The following is a 20107-nucleotide window of genomic DNA, read 5'->3' on the forward strand; positions in this document are numbered from 1 at the left end:
TACCACTTCAGCATGCCCAAATAAAGAAGGCTCCATACCTCACTGTTGAGTTTGATAATCTGCTGTTTGGTCTCCTCGGCTTTGATGAAGAGAACAGCTGCTCCAATCTCTGGATCTGAAAAGTGAGACACACACAGAATGAGTCTTTCAGGAATGACCTTATAGTTGAGGCTTTGGGTACTCAGAGTAGAGAAGAAAGCCCAACACAGTATCCTTTGCTTTCCTGATATCTGTGCGTGGTAGACTCTGCCTCACTGGTGCTAGAGAAGCTTCTTGTCTTCTTCTGGAAGACTCCAGAAAACTAGGCTTACATCATGGGGGTGATTATGTTCACAGTCACTGGATGTATCCATGGCAAATCTGCCAACCCCCAAATGTGATCACCATATTTCAGATGGCACATTTTTCTTCTCTGACCAGTCTCTGAAAATCTATCACAGTCAGTGTCCAAGTCATACCTCTCTTTCCTTTCTAAACATTGATTCCTGTGCCCCTCACGGCATTTTCTTCCCACCTCTTTATCACGTACTAATCTCCATAATAGTTTTCTTCTCTCCTCCTATGTCACAATAAAAGTGATAAATCCTAGGCTTTTCTCTCTTCTACATTTTTCTTCTACCTTATTCATCCAAAAACATTTATTTCTGGGAGAGACAAAAGTAGAAGATAACTCATAACTATCCCAATTTTCCCAATTTTGGCCAATTGTGGGTAAAAATATGTGTATGTTGGAGAAAACATCAGCCAAAACATTCTGAAGTGGGAGAACGTAAGAGTTCATTTTTCAAACATACTTTGTGGAGATAATCCATTCATCAACAAATGATTGTAGAGCATATACAATAGGCCTGCCTTCCTTGGTAGAAGAGAGAAACGAATAAAAAAAAGAAAAAGAATTGACTGTCGTGGCGTTCTAGTGGGGAACAGAGGGATTTAAGAAGTAAATATGTATGTAATTTCAGTTAACCAAAATGATGGCCTAAGACATTCCAAAGGCACTATACCCTCACAGAATCTTTGAACAATTGGGAAAAACTGGAAGAACCGTCTTCCTCAAAACTCTGGAAAACAGTTAAAGAGTTGCGTAGCCAGGCAAGTGATAAATTAAAAAAAAAATGCAGCTTTAAAAGTAGTTGGTGCCCTTGCTGGCCCAGCCCCCTCCCTGGCACAATGTGGAGCCAGCCTGTGCTCCCACTGTGAGTCCCTGACCTTGTTTGGGAGGGACCAGATAACCCCAGTGCACATACAGAGATGTCTATATGTTGTGCCAATCAATTGGGTGGCAGACAAAATTAGTTTGTAGAAAGCTAAAACAATGTAAGAAAAAAGTTGCCTAGAACAAAGAATTACCTTCTTCAAGTCATATGAAAAAGCACCTAGGCAGGAAAGAAAGCCTATTTCACAGGGATTTCCTAAAGCCACAAACAAGCAAAAGCCAAGGACAAGACACAGATTCAGAAAAAATGGAGAGGATCCTGCATTACACAATGGCCTTGGACTGATCTTCTTGATAAGAAGGTGAAACTCTGAAGGAATGCACAGGCGAATCATATCCAAATTGCAAAGAATGGGAAAGGTGCTTTTTGTCTTTGCTTGTTTGTTTTCATTAGCTCCTGGCACTCAAGGAAATCACTGTTATGCCACTACTGGATATAAACTTGAGCGATGGACAACTTAGGAGCTAAATCTCAGAGTTCATACTTTAAAATGTTAAAATATACAAGTTTCAAAAAAACTACAAGACAAAGAAACAGGAAAAGATGGGCCATCCAAAACAGGAAGGTAAAAATCTAGAAATGATCAATGAAGAAAATCAGATTTTGGACTACTGGACAAAGATGTTAAAAAAAAATCATCCTCAATAAGGAAATAAAGGAAAATAAGGGAAGAACCAAAGGAGATCAGGAAAACAATGAATAAACAATATGAAAACCTAAATAAAAAGACTGAAATTTTAAAAAGAAATAAATAGAAATACTGGAAGTGAAGACCACAATAACTTAAATGAAAAATTCCCTAGAGGGTTTCAACAGAAGCTTGGAGCTGGCAGAAGAAAGACTCAGTAAACTTGAAGAGAAGGTAATTGAAATGATTCAGATTTAAGAGAAGAAAGAAAAAAAGAATTAAAAACATCAAACAGAACCTGAGACCTCTGGGAACACCATTATGTCGGTTTGAAACTATTATGTACCTTAGAAAAGGCCACATACTTTTAACCCCTTCTTGTGGGGTAAGACCTATTGTGTGTGGGACCTTTCAGTTAGGCTGTTTCACCTGAGATGTGACCCAGGCCATTCAAGATGGATCCTAATCTTTTATGGGAGAACTTCATAAGGATAAAAGAGAGAAGCACAGAGAAAAAGCACACCTAGAGATGTTTCAAGAGAGCTCAGAGACAAAAAGACCAGCAGATGCCAGCCATGTGCTTCTCCATGTGACAAAGGAAACTTGAATGCCAGGGTCTTCCCTTCAGAGATGGTATCATCCTCTTGATGCCTTAATTTGGACATTTTTATGGTCTTAGAACTCTAAATTTGTAAATTAATAAATCCCCACTGTAAAAGCCCACTCATTTTGGTATATTGCATTCCTGCAGCTTTAGCAAACAGATACAGAGTTTGTTACCAGAGAAGTTGGGTGCAGCAAGATACAAATGCCAAAAATGCTGGAATGACTTTATAAATGGATAAGGGGAAGATTCTGGAAGAACTCTGAGATGCTTGCTAGGAAAGGTCTAGTTTTCCTTGAAGAGACTGTTGATAGAAATATGGATGCTAAAGGTATTTCCAATGAGGCCTTAGACAGAAATAATAAATGTGTCATTGCCAATTGGAAGAAAGGTGATCTTTGTTTTAAAGTAGAAGAGAATTTGGCAAAACAGAGTCCTGGTGTTGGATGGGAGGCAGAATTTGAAAGCAACAAATTCGGCTATCTAGCTGCAGAAATTTCCAAACTAAATGTGGAAAATGTAGTCTGGTTTCTCCTTGCAGCTATAGTAAAATATTAAGAGTAAAGGGATAAGCTGAGAACTGAACTCTGCTACAAATAAACAAGAAATTGATTGAAAAATTATGAGCTTTTGGAAAATAAGTTCCCAGAGGATAGTGCCCCATGTAAAGATTTAGCCAAACATGGAAACATCTGGCCATTTTAGGAGAAGTCATGATTAGAAATGCAACTATCCAGAAAAGATTTATGGAAAGTCCTATTGTGTGATGGTTGGGACCCCTGGGTGCTGCATGCAAAACTGACAAGTTTTTTGAGAGATCTGTATGAATGGAACCACTGCCAGCCTTGGCTAAAAAGGGCAGAAAAGGGATGGACTAAAGGAAATATGAGGTCTGAACCCAAGAAACCTCAGATGAGGAGAGATGACCCACTCATGCATGTGGAAAGGGGGAGCTGACCAGAAATTTGCAGAAGGCGGGTCGTCTATCCCATTGTTCCTGAAAAGTATCACCACCCCAGGGCTCAAAGATGTTTGGGGAATTGAGAGGAACTTGGCCACCCCATTATTAGAAAGAAAGCTGGTGCCCCAGGCCTCAGAGAAGGTGAACATATTCCCCAGGGATTGGGAAGACCCTGGCCATGATCACATTGTTCTATTGGATCTGTGCCCCAGAGATGGCAGAAGGTCTGTGTGCTGCCCTAATTCTTGAAGAAGGTGGAACAGAGAACATGTTGGTCTCCCCAGTGTTGGAGCTGTCGGGCCCCTTACCCCACTGTTTAGAGAGAACAGGACTGCTGTGAAAGCCCTTAAAATGGGTGTGACTGCTGCTCTCTCAAGCCCTGAGGATAAAACATCATTCTGTAGGTGACTTTTAGATATAGAAATCTAATGAAGTTTTTCCTGCTGGTTTTCAGAACTGTTTGGGTCCTGTGACCCCTGTTTTGCTTAGAATTTCTACTTACGGAAATGGGAACATTTAAACTATGAATGTTCCTCCTTTGTATCTTGGAGGCAGATAACTTGTTCTAAATTTCACAGATCCACAGCCAGAGGACAATTTTGCCTTAAGACAGACCACAGCTATACCAGATTTTGATGAGACTTTGTAATTAATATTGAACTGAAATTATTTAAGGTTTTAGTGATATTATGATGGAATAAATGCAGTTTGCATATGGAAAGAAAATATCTTTTGGGGGCCCAGAGGGTGGAGTGTGCTGGTTTGAAGCTGTTGCATGCCCGAGAAAAGACCATGTTATTTTAATCCATTCTTGTGGGAAGCAGGCCTTTTGATTAAGTTGTTTCAACTGATATGTGACCCTGTCCATTCAAGGTGGGTCTTAATCCTTTCTTGGGTCCTTTATGAGGATAAAAGAGAGAAATATGGAGAGAAAAAAAACCACCCAGAGAGGTTTGGAGATAGCTCAGATACAATAAGGACCAACAGTTGCTGGCCATGTGTACTCCCATGTGACAGAGGAACCCCAGATGCCAGTTGCCATTCTTCAGAGAAGGTGTCTATCCCTTGATGCCTTAATTTGGACATTTTCATGGCCTTAGAACTGTAAATTTGTAAACTAATAAATTCTCAATGTAAAAACTAACCCATTTCTGGTATATTGCATTCTGATAGCTTAAGCAAACTGAAACGACCATCAAGCATATCAACCTATGCATTATAGGAGCCCCAGAAAGAGAAGAACAAAGAAAGAGGTAGAAGGAATATTCAAGGAAATAATGGCAGGAAAGTTCCTAAATTTAACAAAAGACGTAGAAATACCGATTCAAGAAGTCCAATGAAACCCAAACAGGATAAATTTAGAGTGAAACATGGCCAGAAATATAACAAACTATCAAATGCCAAGGACAAGGAGAGAGCTCTGAAGTCTATAAGAGAAGAGAAACATGTTATATACAAGAGAGTCCCAATATAAGATTTAGTGCTGATTTCTTATCAGAAACTGTGGAAGCATGATAGCAATAGGACAAAATATTTCATATGTTGAAAGAAAACAATTACCAACTGTATTAGTCAAGGTTCTCTAGAGGAACAGAACCAACAGGAGATATCCATAAATAGGAGACTTATAAAGGTGTCTCATGCAACTATGGGAATGCAAGAGTCCAAAATCCATAGGGCCGTCTACGAAGCTGGCAGCTCTGATGAAGGGTTTAGATGAACTCCAGAGGAGAGGCTTGCTGGCTGAAGAAGCCGTGGAAAAGTCTCTTGAATTCCTTAAAAGTCCTTAACTGACTGGATTATCTCATTTGTGAGAGGCTTTGTTGGTAGCAGATGTAATCAGCCACAGCTGCAATCAACTCACTGATGATTTAATACACCAGCCTTCTGGTTTATCAACCAGCTATGAAATATCCTTGCAGCAATGGTCAGGCCAGTGCTTGCCTGACCAGACAACTGGGCATTATCACTTGGCCAAATTGACACCAGAACTTAACTGTCACACCAACCAAGAATTTTGTATCTAATGAGGCTGTCTTTCAAAAATAAGGCAAAGATGAAGACATTTCCAGATAAACAAAAGCTGCGAACATTTTTCAGCACCACACCTGAACTAATAGGAATATTTCAGTGAGTCCTGGACACTAGACAGTGAATCAAAGTGACATAACTATAAATGCTCATATTATTGTTTCATATATTTTGGTTGTGCAACTACAATTTTTATTTCTTCCAGGCTCTAAAATAAAAATGCACAATAAGTAATGATAAATACATGCTTTGGAACACACAATGAATAAAGATAATTTGTAACAAGCACAATAAAAAATTGTTAGGAACAGTTTGTGCTATGGAAGCTAATTGTAATCTATCCAAATATCATTGCTTGACTTAAATTTTAGTCAAAAGTTAATCACAGAGAAATATATTAAAAATATATATTGAAAGAGATGAGAATATACTCAAAATGGTGCAAAACAAAAAGTCAAATAAATATGAAACTAGGCATGGTGGAAGAATTGAGGCAAAAAGGTATACTTACAAAGACCATATAGAAAATGGTAGAAGAAAATTCTGCATTAATCAATAGTTTCTTTAAATGTACATGGATTAAACTCTCCTGTCAAAAGGCGAGAGATTTTAAGAATGGATAAAAAGCATGGCCCAACTATGTACTGTTTATTTAAAAATCACCTTAACATTCTCAGACAGAAGTATATTGAAAGTGAAAGAATTGAAAAATTATGACAAGAAAATATGGAAACATATATGAAGCAAATACTGATTTGAAGTGGAAAAAAATGATTCAACATTAGTAGGCAAATACTTTGGTATACTACTTTCAATAATGGACAGAACCTCTAAACAGAAGATCAGTAAGAAAGAAGAAGATCAGTAAATAACGCTACAAACCAAGGAGACCTAAAAGACATATATAGAACATCTTGCCCAATAGCAACAGAATAAACATTCTTCTCTAGTGCACATGGAATATTCTCTAGAATATATCATATATTAGATCACAAAACAAATCTCAATAAATTTAAAAATATTGAAATAATAAAAGTGTATTTTCTCTATCACAATGGATGAAGCTATACATGGACAAAAGAGGGAATACTGGAAATTCACGAATATGTGGAAATAAAAGAACACACTTTTAAACAATCAATGGGTCATAGAAGAAATCAGTAGGAAATTTTTTTTTAAATTTTTTTATTAATCAAAAAAAAGAAAAGAAATTAACACAACATTTAGAAATCATTCCATTCTACAAATGCACTCAGTAATTCTTAGTATCATCACATAGATGCATGATCATCATTTCTTAGTACATTTGCATCGATTTAGGAAAAGAACTAGCAAAACAGCAGAAAAAGATATAGAATGTTAATATAGAGAAGAGAATTAAAATAATAATACTAATAATATATATATATATAAAAAGGAAAAAGAAAAAAAACAAAAACAAAAGATACAAACACACAAACAAACAAACAAAAAACCATATTTCAGGTGCAGCTTCATTCAGTGTTCCAACCTAGTTACATTACACTTAGGTATTATTGTGCTGTCCATTTTTGAGTTTTTGTATCTAGTCCTGTTGCACAGTCTGTATCCCTTCAGCTCCAATTACCCATTATCTTACCCTGTTTCTAACTCCTGCTGGTCTCTGTTACCAATGATATATTCCAAGCTGATTCTCGAATGTCGGTTCACATCAGTGGGACCTTACAGTATTTGTCCTTTAGTTTTGGGCTAGACTCACTCAGCATAATGTTCTCTAGGTCCATCCATGTTATTACATGTTTCATAAGTTTAGTCTGTCTTAAAGCTGCATAATATTCCATCGTAGGTATACGCCACAGTTTGTTTAGCCACTCGTCTGTTGATGGACATTTTGGCTGTTTCCATCTCTTTGCAATTGTAGATAATGCTGCTATAAACACTGGTGTGCAAATGTCCGTCTGTGTCTTTGCCCTAGCAGTGGTATTGCTGGGTCGTAATCCATTCTGCCATTCTATGTCTTTTGATTGGGAAATTCAGTCCATTAACTTTTAGTATTATTACTGTTTGGATAATATTTTCCTCTACCATTTTGGCTTTTGTATTATATATATCATATCTGATTTTCCTTCTTTCTACACTTTACTCCATACCTCTCTCTTCTGTCTTTTCGTATCTGACTCTAGTGCTCCCTTTAGTATTTCTTGCAGAGCTGGTCTCTTGGTCACAAATTCTCTCAGTGACTTTTTGTCTATAAATGTTTTAATTTCTCCTTCATTTTTGAAGGACAATTTTGCTGGATATAGGAGTCTTGGTTGGCAGTTTTTCTCTTTTAGTAATTTAAATATATCATCCCACTGTCTTCTAGCTTCCATGGTTTCTGCTGAGAAATCTACACATAGTCTTATTGGGTTTCCCTTGTATGTGACAGATTGTTTTTCTCTTGCTGCTTTCAAGATCCTCTCTTTCTCTTTGACCTCTGACATTCTAACTAGTAAGTGTCTTGGAGAACGCCTATTTGGGTCTATTCTCTTTGGGGTGCGCTGCACTTCTTGGATCTGCAAATTTAGGTCTTTCATAAGAGTTGGGAAATTTTCAGTGATAATTTCTTCCATTAGTTTTTCTCCTCCTTTTCCCTTCTCTTCTTCTTCTGGGACACCCACAACACGTATATTTGTGCGCTTCATATTGTCATTCAGTTCCCTGATCCCCTGCTCAAGTTTTTCCATTCTTTTCCCTATAGTTTCTGTTTCTTTTTGCAATTCAGATGTTCCATCCTCCAGTTCACTAATTGTAGCTTCTGTCTCTTTAGATCTACCATTGTAGGTATCCATTGTTTTTTCCATTTTTTCTTCTTTGTCCTTCACTCCCATAAGTTCTGTGATTTGTTTTTTCAGATTTTCTATTTCTTCTTTTTGTTCAGCCCATGTCTTCTTCATGTCCTCCCTCAATTTATTGATTTCATTTTTGAAGAGTTTTTCCATTTCTGTTCGTATATTCAGCATTAGTTGTCTCAACTCCTGCATCTCATGTGAACTATTGGTTTGTTCCTTTGACTGGGCCATATCTTTAATTTTCCGAGCGTCATCCATTATTTTCTGCTGGTGTCTGGGCATTTGATCAGATTTCCCTGGGTGTGGGACCCAGCTGGTTGAAAGCTTTTTCTGTGAAATCTCTGGGCTCTGTTTTTCTTTTCCTGCCCAGTAGGTGGCGCTTGTGGCGCTCGTCTGTCTGCGGGGCAGTCGGCCCGGGAAACCGCGCGTGGAGGCGGGGGTCGCTGGCTGTGGCTTGGGAGAGTGCCGGTCCTAATTGCCCAGCTGGCCCGAAACGCCAAGCGTGACGGGAGGGCCCCGCTATCCAACGTTCCCAGTCAGACCGGGGAGCCACGTGCGTGGAGGGGACCCCAGTCGCCAGCCGCCCCGGCCGGGAAAACGCACGCCCCTCGGGTATCTCACCGCAGCAGATTCTCCCTGCCCGTTCAGCCGTTCCAGAATGGGGTACGCTGTCTTTTTGGTCTCTGTCGTGACTCCGGGAGCTGTTTCGTATTGTTTCTGTTTCTTTAGTTGCTTTTCTGGAGGAGGAACTAAGACCCGCGCGTCTTACTAAGCCGCCATCTTCTCCGGAAGTCCTCAGTAGGAAATTTTGGAAGTATGTTGAGATGAATGAAAATGAAAACAGAACATACCAAAACTTATGGGATGCAGTAATGAAGAGCTGAAAGGAAAATTTATAGCTCTAAGTGTTCACATTGTGAAAGAAGAAGATCTCAAATCAGAAGCCTAACTTCATACTTGGAGGATCTAGATAAAAACAAGCAAAGCGGTGAGAAGGATGAAAATAACAAAGATTAGAGTGGTTATCAATGAAATAACTAAATAGAATCAACAAAACCAAAATCTGGTTCTCTGAACAGATCAGTAAGATCAACAAACCTTTAACTAGACTGACAGACTAAAAAAGGAATAACTAAAATCAGAAATGAAAGAGGGGACATCACTACCAGCTTCAAAGAAATAAAAAGGACAATAAAAGGATTCTCTGAACAACTTTAGGCCAACAAATTAGATATTCTAGATAAAATGGACGAATTCCTAGAAACACACAAACGATCTACATTTATTCAAGAAGAAATAGAAGATTTCAACAGACTAATAAGAACTAAAAAGACTGGCTCAGTACTCAAAACACTCCTAACACAAAAAAAGCCAGGACCTGATGACTTCACTGGTGAATTTTACCAAACACTCCAGAACAATGACCACAAATCCTGATCAAACTCTTCCAAAAAACTGAAAGGAAGCGACACTCCCTAACTCATTCTATGAGGACAGCATCATCCTAATACTAAAGCCAAATGAAGTAACCATAAGAAAATATTACATGCCAATTTCCCTTGTGAATATAGATGCAAAAGTCCTCAACAAAATACTAGCAAACCAAATCCAACCAGTACATTAAAAGAATTATACTCCACAATCAAGTGGGATTTATCTCAGGTATGCAAGGGTGGTTCAAAGTAAGAAAATAAATCAGTATAATATACCACGTTACTAGAATAAAGGAAGGAAAAACACATGTTCATCTCAATTGACACAGAAAAGGCATTTGACAAAATCCAGAACCCCTTCTTGACAAAAAAAAAAACAAAACACTTAGAAAACAAGGAATAGGAGGAAATTTTGCAACATGATAAAGGGTGTATATGAAAAACTCACAGCTAACATCATAGTCAATGGTGAAAGACTGAAAGCTTCCTCTTTTAGATATTGAACAAGACAAGGACGTCCACTGTCACCACTGTTATCCAACATTGTACCTCAAGTTCTAGCCAGAGCATGTAGGCAAGAAAAAGAAATAAAAGGCATTCAAATGGGAAAGGCTGAAGTAAAACTTTGCCTATTCAAAGATGACATTGTCCTACATATAAAAAATTCTGAAAAATCCACAACAAAGCCATTAGAGCTAAATGTTTACAGCAAAGTGCTGAATATAAAATAAACACTCTAATCAGTAGCTTTCTATATACTAGTAATACACAATACCAAGAGGAAAATAAGAAAAAAATCCATTTACAATAACCATTAAAACAATCAAATATCTAGGAATAACTACAATCAAGGAAACTACAAAACATTACTAAAAGAAATCAAAGCAGATAGATTGGAATATAAATATTGTTAAGGTGTCAATTCTACCCAAATAAATTTACAGATTCAACTCAATCAAGATTGAGGAAGTGACAACTCAATCAAGATTGAGTTGAATAATCATCAAGATTATTTGGAAGGGTAAGGGGCCCTGAAGAGCTAAAACCATCATGAAAAAGAAGGACAAAGTTGGAGGACTTACACTTCCCAATTTTAAACATATTACAAAGCTACAGGAGTTAAAATACCATGGTATGGATACAAGATATGAAGACAAATGGAATCTAATTGGGGGTTCAGAAATTAACCCTCACATTTATAGCTGATTGGTTTTTTACATGTGTGCCAAGTCCATTCAATGGGGGAACCCTTAGTCTCTTCAAAAAATGGTGTTGGGAAAATTGGATATCCATTTGCATGAGAGTAAAGGTAAAACCCTGCCTCACAGCATATAAAAAATTTACTCAAAATGAATAAGATCTAAATTTAAGAACCAGGACTATAAAATTCCTAGAAGAAGACATAGGTAAGCACCTTCCAGACCTTGAGTTATACATGGATTTTTAGACTTTTCACCAAAAGCGCAAGCAACAAAAGAAAAAATGGATAAATAGGACTTGAACAAAATTAAAAACTTTTGTACATCCAAGGACTCCACCATGAAAGTAAAAAGACAATCTATAGCATGGGTAAAAATATTTGGAAACCACGTATCTGATAAGGAATTAATATCCAGAATGTATAAAGAAATTCTACAATTCGCCAACAAAAAGACAAACAACCAAAATATAAACAGGCAAAAGACTTGAACAGACGCTTCTGCAAAGAAGATATATGAATGGTCAAAAAGCACATGAAAAGATATTCATCGTAATTAGTCATTAGGGAAATGCATTTCAAAACAGCTACAATATCATTTCATATCTACTAGAATGGCTTCTTTAAAAAAAAAAACAAATGTTGCAGAGGATGTGGAGAAACAGGAATACTCATTCATTGGTTGTGGGAATGTCAAATGGAACTGATGAGGTAAAGAGTTTGGTGGTTCCTCAGAAAGTTAAGTATAGAATTACCAGATCACCTGATATTCCCACTTTTAAATATATATCCCAAAGAACTAAAAGCAGGACATGAACAGATATTTCACACACTAATGTTCTTAGAGGTATTATTCACAATAGCCAAAAATGGAGACAACCTAAATGTCCATCAACAAATGAATGAATAACAAGATTTGGCATATACATGCTTTGGAATATTACTCAGCCCTGAAAAAGAATGAGGTTCTGATACATGTGATTACATGGATGAACCCTGAAGACATCATGTGGAGTGAAATAAGCCTAATACAAAAGGAAAATATTGTATGATCTCACTGATAGGAGAAATAAGAATAAGCAAATTCATAAAATCAAAAAAGAGAATATGGGTTACCAGATGCCAGATGGGTATTGGGAATGTAGAGTCAGTGCTTAATTGGTACAGAGCTTTTATTTAGGGTAATGGAAAAGTTTTATTAATGGATGATGGTGATGGTAATGCAACATTGTGCATGTAATTAACACCATTGAATTGTATAGTTAAATGTGGTTGAAAGGAGAACTTTTAGGGTATCTATGTATATTTTACCAGAACAGACATTGAAAATAATCATAAGACTGTACAACACAGTGAACCCTAATATAAACAATGGACTATAGTTATTAATCTAATTATAATAGTATTGTTTCATTAATTATAACAATTGAACCACCCTAACACAACATCTTAATATTGGGAGTGGGAGGGTGGTGGAGATATTTGGGATCTTTGTATTGGTTGCATGATTTTTCTATAAAATTAAAATTTCTCTAGCATAAAAGAAGTGAACGAAATAGAAATATAGAAGTATAGAAAGCCTTAGAAAGATTGGCAATCTTAAGGAATAAAATAATAATTAAAAAAACCCAACTTGTTGCTTGAATGGATGAGTGTGAGGGGTGCAGGGAGAGTTAGGGAGAGGAAAATATTAAGGGGGTGGTGGGACCAGAAATAGGAGGGTGAACATACTGAGATTCTCTGCATTGTCCTTGGGTGAGCTGACAGGGAAACCTTCCATTAAAGACTCACCACCTGCTTTCATAGTGAATGTATACACACCAGTTTTACTCTGACTATGATTTCTGTACCCTTCGCCTTGTACACAATAACATCAATACTTGTAGGTCAAATGAAAGCATCAATGCGGATTGTGAATGATATCTTTCCTCCTTCCTTTCTTCTTTTCCCACCTGTCATTTCCCAACAAGAAGTCTTACAAGGATCCTTCATTTCCTCCAGAAGATGATGTCTGCTGGGAAGCAGGATTGTCAATTGAGATGGAATATGGGAATTTTACCAAATACACACCTACCTACACAACTTCCATTCTAAAGCCTTTGTTGGGTTTGGTTTTGTCCATGGGAGGATTTGCTAATTAGCAGGATAACCTGACAAATGGATCTCTGAGCTGGGTGGAAGCAGGTGATAAGGGTATGCAGGGGTTTGCTGGCCTTGCATCTGGTAGTTTGCTAGTAATTGTTTTGGATTACCTAAGTCTATTTACAATTGATCATATTCTTTCTTCATCAGATACAGGTCTGTCTTCTGTAGAGTTTATTCATAATTTCTAGCCTTCACCATGTTGACGCATTCTTTCATATGGGCAATACATTCTATATTGAAAGGGAGCAAGAGGGGTCTGAGGCTGTAGTTGGGGGCACCTTCAACCCACCAGCATTAGTGCTTCATATAGTTCTCCAACCCTTCCAACATGCTCATCTCCTTCTGAAGCTGTTTATCCTCTAAAAAACTGCACATAAATAACTTCTCCCAAGTTAAATTGGTTAAATATAGCACCAAAAGTACAGCATTTTCTCTGCATAATGTTGTTTGTGTGGATGTTTCTGTATTTATAACAGGAAAACATGGTTATCCCATGATAAACAGCAGAAGTTTGAGCCCCCTGACATACCATTTACCTTGCCTACTAAATGGCATGGCTTCTAGTCTGGACAGAGAAAGGATAACAAAAGTTAGCTTAATGTTTAATAACTTGGAGACAGTATAGACCCAAGTCAAATTATTTCATGTCATTGGTAAAGTTGGTAATCTCCATTGGTAAATATATGGAGAATATTCTGAGAATGGAGTCCCAATGCTAAATATTATAAGGTGTTGCCTCTTGATAGAACACTTAACATAGAACTCACCTCCAAGAGGAGGAGAAATTCTGGGCTCTGGCCTGATTCGTTCAGAACCAAAGTCAAAAGTTTGGCTTTCTTCACTGCTATTTCCATCTTCAATGCCATCAACAATTCTGTTTAAATAAAACAAAAAAGAAAATTTTTGATTATGTATTTAAATTAATGGGTTCCAGTATTTCTAGAGGGCTTGTAAAAAATATTGTGTTACATTTCTAAAATCTAGACACTCTAGGGTTGTGCTATTCGATATGAGAGCCTTTAATCTCATATGGCTATTGAGCACTTAAAACGCAGCTAATGAGAATTGAGAGGTGCATAGGCACTGGAAAAACAAAAGGAATGTAAATCATCTCATTAATGCTTTTTTATTAGTTACATCTCAAACAATGTTTTAGATATATTGGGTCAAATGCAATATATTATTAAAATTAAGTCCACCTATTTTATTTATTTATTTTTTTTTACTTTAAAATATGTGGCTCCTGGAAAATTTAAAATTATATATGAGGTTCAATTTCGGCTCACACGTTTCTGTTGAACAGGATTGTTGTTAATTTCAGATTCTTTTATTTATTCTCAGATTCAGAATTTTAAGATACAGAAGTCCTCTTACCTGAATTCATATTAAACCCTACATGATCAAGGAGGAAAATGTTTTAGTATAATGATTATAACATCACAGAAAAAAGCTTTGATGACACCTCCATTCTGGAGGTGAACAAAGCTCTGGAGGTGAGAATTGAAGAACTAAATTACCATTAAGACTTTAGCTTGTCATCTTTCCTTGGTAAATGATATGTAACCTGCTCTTTATTAAAAAAGAAATATGAGCCCATTGAAGAAAATTTAAACATAAAGGTAACAAAAATCAGACAATAAAAATTACCTATAATCCACAACTATTCTTACCATTTGGTGTATGCCCTCAAACTTTTTCTATATGTCAATATGTATTATTTTATAACTGCAGGATCATATCATCATAAACCTGTCCTTTCTGGCTCTGACACAATTCCTTCCTGTTTAAAAATTTACCTATTTTTCAGATCAGTAAAAATTAGCAAGGCATTGTGCTCAAATTACCATTTTCAACTGAACTCTGGAACATTTACTGTACACCTATTTTCCACTAAACCTGCCTTCTTATTATATTATTCTTAATATTCTCAATAAATGGATGTTCTATATTTGATGAGTTATTATTAAAATGGGAAATTAAATATATAGCATATAAAAAAGATTGCTTGCCTTACAAATAGAAAAACAGAATTTGAATCCAGCATTTAAGAACTAAATATCTCTGAAAACTTGAGCAAACTATCTAATCTTCAAGTTTTCCTTTTTACAACTTTACAGCAGCAATAACATTATTTTATTGAATTCTCGAGCAGATTAAATACCATGATGAATGTGAAGTTACCTAGCAATGTGCACTGAACATAGAATGTGGGAAAGGAGCAGGCCGTCATGCAAAAGAAGCGATAGCATTAGTCAAAATGACGTAACTGATTAATAGGAATTGTCCTTAACAGATTGAACATAAGAAGCAGGACAAAAAAATTACTGAGTGTGTTCTGAGTCAGGATTTCAGGTCTTTCCACCCTCTCCATGACCTTTACTTGATCCTAAAGTGGAATTTTTTTGTTGTTTCTCTCTCTCTCTCTTTTTTTTTCCAATTAAAAATCAAGCAGTGTGCCAAGTTTGAGGCCATCCCCGCACCATGGGTGATATATTGCCGCGGGTGGCAGGGTGAGGGACACAGGTATTTGCCGGCGTGGCCCGAGCCTTCAACAGCAAAAGGCTTGCGGGAGCCGGGCGGGCGCACCGACCCGTGCAGGGACGCGGGCGCTGCGGTTACTCGCTGCGTCGCCGCCCGCCTCTCGGTGGCTCGCTCAGGTAAGGCACCGCGCGCCCTGCACACCGCGCGCTCACGCGGACGTCTCACGAACTCTCCGGCTCCTTCAGCACGGCTGAAGTGTCCATTCTCCTTCTCTCAGCCTGGCAACGTCCTCAAGTACCGCAAGCTGCTGAGTGACTGTGGGCCGCCCCCACCCCCCCCCCCCCCCCCCCCCCCCCCCCCCCCCCGGCTAAACGCAGGGAACTGGGAAACAGCCAGGTATCCCAAAGCAGATATTCTGAGCTGCTGGCCCTCGTGGAAGAGTTGGGAAGAGAGAGCAGTGGGGAGCAAGAGTGCAACGGAGAGAAAAAGAGGAGGCATCATGCACGCTAGAGGACAGGTTCCGGAGTGCTTGGCTGAAACAGGACGGAATGCCAGATCCCAGCCTCCCTATTAGCTTTGAAGGCTTCCCATCTTTTTACCAGTTGAGAAGTTACAGTTCATCTACCCTGTTCAGATGAAACTCTTGTTTTCGAAAAGTTAGCAGATTGTTTTTATTTCTGCCCGTTTTGTTCCCATAATTCACTGGGGTCTGAATCTACAAGCTTTAAGATTGAGAAAAGATTTTCTATTTGATTAGGATTTGCGTTTTAAAGAGTTAGGATGTACCTGGGTTATTTTTGGTCTGATTTTTAAGTTAAGTATTGGATAGAAAATATATACATAGAAAAGTTACCTATCTTACACCAAATTGCAGTTTGTCTCGAAGATACCAGTAACTCACTGTAATCTTCTCTTTTGAATACATTTATGCTACCTAAATTGTTCTTTGTTCCTTTCTATAAGCTAATACAACTCTAAGAATTCTGTTTTAAGTAAATACTGACAGCAGACTTTACCTAGTAGCTGGTCCCAAATGGCAAACAGTGTAGATTCTGCTTAATATAACTTCCTTTTTGCTTATGCATTTGAATGACTTCAAGTGCTTGGAAGTCAATTAAAAAGTACACAAGTTATAAATACAGAAGAAAATTTTTCCTACTGAGACTAAATTTCAGTTCTGTTTCCTGTAAGTTGATCAAAATGTCTAAAAATAATTGACTAAAACTGTTTGCTTCTTTGTATGCATTTGTTATTTGATATAATACAGCTTATTTTCCTTTTTTAAAAAAAATCAAGCTATGACACGGTATCGCACATCACCTACTAAAGAGACCGGAACTGAAACTAAGCTTCAGTCATCCACAAGAATGAGTCAAATAGCATGGGAGAATGAAAACCAATGCTTCATTTCCTTCATAATTTCTACACATTGCTTCTTGAAACTTTTGGTAAGATCAGGCCACTGAGGGGCAATATGGATGGACTGTGTTCCATCTCTTTTATTTTTATTATAAATTTATAAGTTATAAAATTACAGTGTAGAAATATGCATTTAAAAATAGCTCACCTGAACGGATAGAGGGAGTAGAGAAGAAACTCTGAAAATTGGATGGATCCTTTTGAGACTATGACTAAAATTACTTGTTCCCCTACTGCACACACACCTTTACACATATATTAAAAAAAAAAAAAACAACTACATACAAATATCAGGAAACTAAAGAATCCGGCAAGGAACCCACACAACAGAAAGGCACAGAGAGCTGAACAATTTACTAGCCAAATAGTTGGCGAAATACAAGGCAGTTACTTTCAACTGCGAGAGAATCAGATGACGTGAACTCATCATACCTTGGACTGAGGTCTGGGGATCCAGCACTACTCAAAGTTGAGAGATGCAATTTCAGGTTCTTCTCTTTCCTCTTACTGTGGTTAGGAGGGTCGGTCTCCTGTTTGGTTTTAGGGGGATTTGAATTGGAGACTCTGATAGGTGAGTGAAATGGCACTGTTCCCGAGGCCAGCTGCTTCAGGCTCAAGCCCAGGTAGGTTTTGTTGCTTCCAACCTTCTTTCTGCGCGAAGAGGAGGATCCCCGGGTGTAGATAGGAGAGAGGGAAGCTGTCTCCTCTTCCTCTCCCTCTTCCTCCTCTTCCTCGTCTTCCACGATGGATGGGAGTCTCTTGTTGATGCTGCCATTTCCCTTGGGCTCTGACTAAATCAGTGGAGAATACAGATTAATACATATGGCAAAGACCTCTTGAAAGGTGAATCGTTCATGCATAAGTTCCCATTTAAGCAAAGCCAAAGCCCATAGAGAGTCTTACTTCTCATTAAAACTTAAGACTTTACAGAGTTTGCTATTATTTATTCAGATGTTAGAAGTTTCCCTGTGTCTAATCTTCCATAGATTTTCCACCCTTCATTTTCCTGATTTTAATGCCTGCCCGCTGCCATTCTCTTGGTCATTTAAACTTCATGGCAGGGAAGGGGCCAGGATGGGAGGTAGTATGTGAGAGGTTTGCATCTTGATTTTAGTTAGCCTCTCACACGTAATAGTATACGATGGCATGCACTCATGCATTTAGGGATTAAATACATTTTCAATTTTATTGGAAGGCCTTGGGCCTTGCTATTTTAAAGTTGCAAGGTGTTCAGTGGAAATTTATGTGGAGATCAGTCAGCAAAATTAGGCCATTATCCTTGAGAAACTTTTTTTTTCCCTATTTTGGATTGCATGGATGAAGGAGAATCAGAAGTTTCTCTTGGTTACTCTGCTTCCTGTTTCCCTTATTCGCACAAGTAGGTGGTCAGGACATGGAGCAAACCACCTGGTCTGCCGCCTTGATCAACTTTGGGAAAAGGAGGAGAAAAAGCCTTGTCAAACTCCAGTCTAGGACCGTTGTATTCTTGTCTGGGCCATTCAACCTTGCAGGCCAAGAAAAAGCAAGGGAGAGGATGAGAAAGGACAACTGAGGTGATGACAGGTGGCCATAGCAGAGAGGGCAGTGAGGGCTAGGCTTCATGGTGCTCAACAGTCACTATAATCATGTGTGTTTCTTGCTCTGCCTCAGACATGACTTCCTGGCTCCAAATTTTGCTTTGCCTTTTGAAGATTCAATCACTTATACCTGCTCATCAAAAATTTCTAATAAAAGCAAGATAGCAAATCCCAAAGTCCTAAGAGTTCTATTTAAGTATCATGAACTGTCATGATTATCATATGGTTACTACTTTATCTTTTATCTTTTTTGTTTGCTGTGTAGCGGGGGGGGGGGTCACATTTAATTTTTTTCCATGTGAGTATCCCATTATTGCAGCGCTATTTGTTGAATTTTTGTTTGTTTGTTTTATCTTCCTGTTGTTTAATTGTTTGTTTTGGGGAAGTGCATGGGCCAGGAATATAACCTGGGTCTCCTGCATGGACTTTAATTTAATAAACAGTTGGCCCGTCGGTATACATGGTTCTTACCTCTAACAGCTACGATGCTAGCCATAACAATCACAACAAAAATAATGAACTTGAACCCGTGATACTTGCAGGCAATAGCCCATTCAATTTAGTGCCATAACTGCTAAATGATATGTTTGGTTCACCCATGAAGGTAATTTGTACTTTAATTTTAATGTCTCAAAATTTCTTGAGGAAATGACAGTATTAGATTTACCTTTCTAGCTAGATAGGATTGCTTTAATTAATGGTGAAGCCACAAGTTTTAATTATTTTTTTGACTGGGGTAGCTATTGTTTTGTCTTTTTTTGTTTGTTTGTTTTTCATTGCATTTAACAACTCTGTCCTTTTAACAAAAGTTGGACCTACATGGGATTACAGGGCAACATTTGTAAATGTGATGTGGAATAGAAAAATTAGTTCATTTGGCTAAAGGTACACAGGGCACAATTATCAAAGAAATGAAAAACAGGGAGCACATTCTCTAATTGGAATTCTGTTTATATTTGCATTGCCAGTTTACTCATTCCTTTGTTTTGAGGAAGCCCTGTTGTCTGTCATAGGGTCCTCTAATAAGCTATAAAGTGTTTGTACTTACACAAGTTTGTTTCAATTTCATACTTTCAGTCTTAGTGGAGCCTTGGACAAGTTGCTTAGATACTGACTCTTGTGATCAAAGTAACAGATATGATGTCAAAAATTTAAAACATTACAATTAAAAAATTAATTATCCCACCTACCATCATTACAGAGAGGACCCTAATTTATTAGATCACTCATTAGCATCACATTAGCCTTTACGCAGTAATGCCAGTTACTTTTGTTAGAGCATCAACATAGAAACACCCCCTTTCCTTGTGTGTATGTAGCTGTTTGTATATATGCAGCCATAAAGTTCAGGTCACACATTCCGCCTTCTCTTTTGACCACCCCCTCTTCATTCTCATCTTGCTTTGCTTAATACTTGCATGAGGGCAATGAAGATGATTAAAGGTATCTCAAAGTGGACTTATAACATTTTGCTGGTATAGCCATTTAAAATTCATGAATGACTAGATTCAGTTGAACCTGTTGACTAAGTTGGAAGTAGAATAAAGCCTAATGGTTAAATGCATAGAAGTTTGGTCACATATTCCTACAAGTCCTGGGACTT

General features: G+C 37.7%; 1 protein-coding gene across 1 annotated transcript in view; it reads right to left on the reverse strand.

The window, feature by feature from the left end:
• Nucleotides 1-20107, reverse strand: part of KCNH8 (potassium voltage-gated channel subfamily H member 8) — a 396752-nt gene that overhangs the window by 27636 nt on the left and 349009 nt on the right. The window contains exons 13-15 of the mRNA XM_077130036.1: nt 17360-17718; nt 13795-13901; nt 39-115 (exon numbers count right to left, since the gene is read on the reverse strand). Of these exons, the coding sequence (XP_076986151.1) occupies nt 39-115; nt 13795-13901; nt 17360-17718 (543 nt within the window). The remainder of the gene's footprint in view (nt 1-38; nt 116-13794; nt 13902-17359; nt 17719-20107) is intronic.

The sequence above is a fragment of the Tamandua tetradactyla genome, chromosome 15 (genome assembly GCF_023851605.1).
Source record: "Tamandua tetradactyla isolate mTamTet1 chromosome 15, mTamTet1.pri, whole genome shotgun sequence".
Classification (NCBI taxonomy): Eukaryota; Metazoa; Chordata; class Mammalia; order Pilosa; family Myrmecophagidae; genus Tamandua; species Tamandua tetradactyla.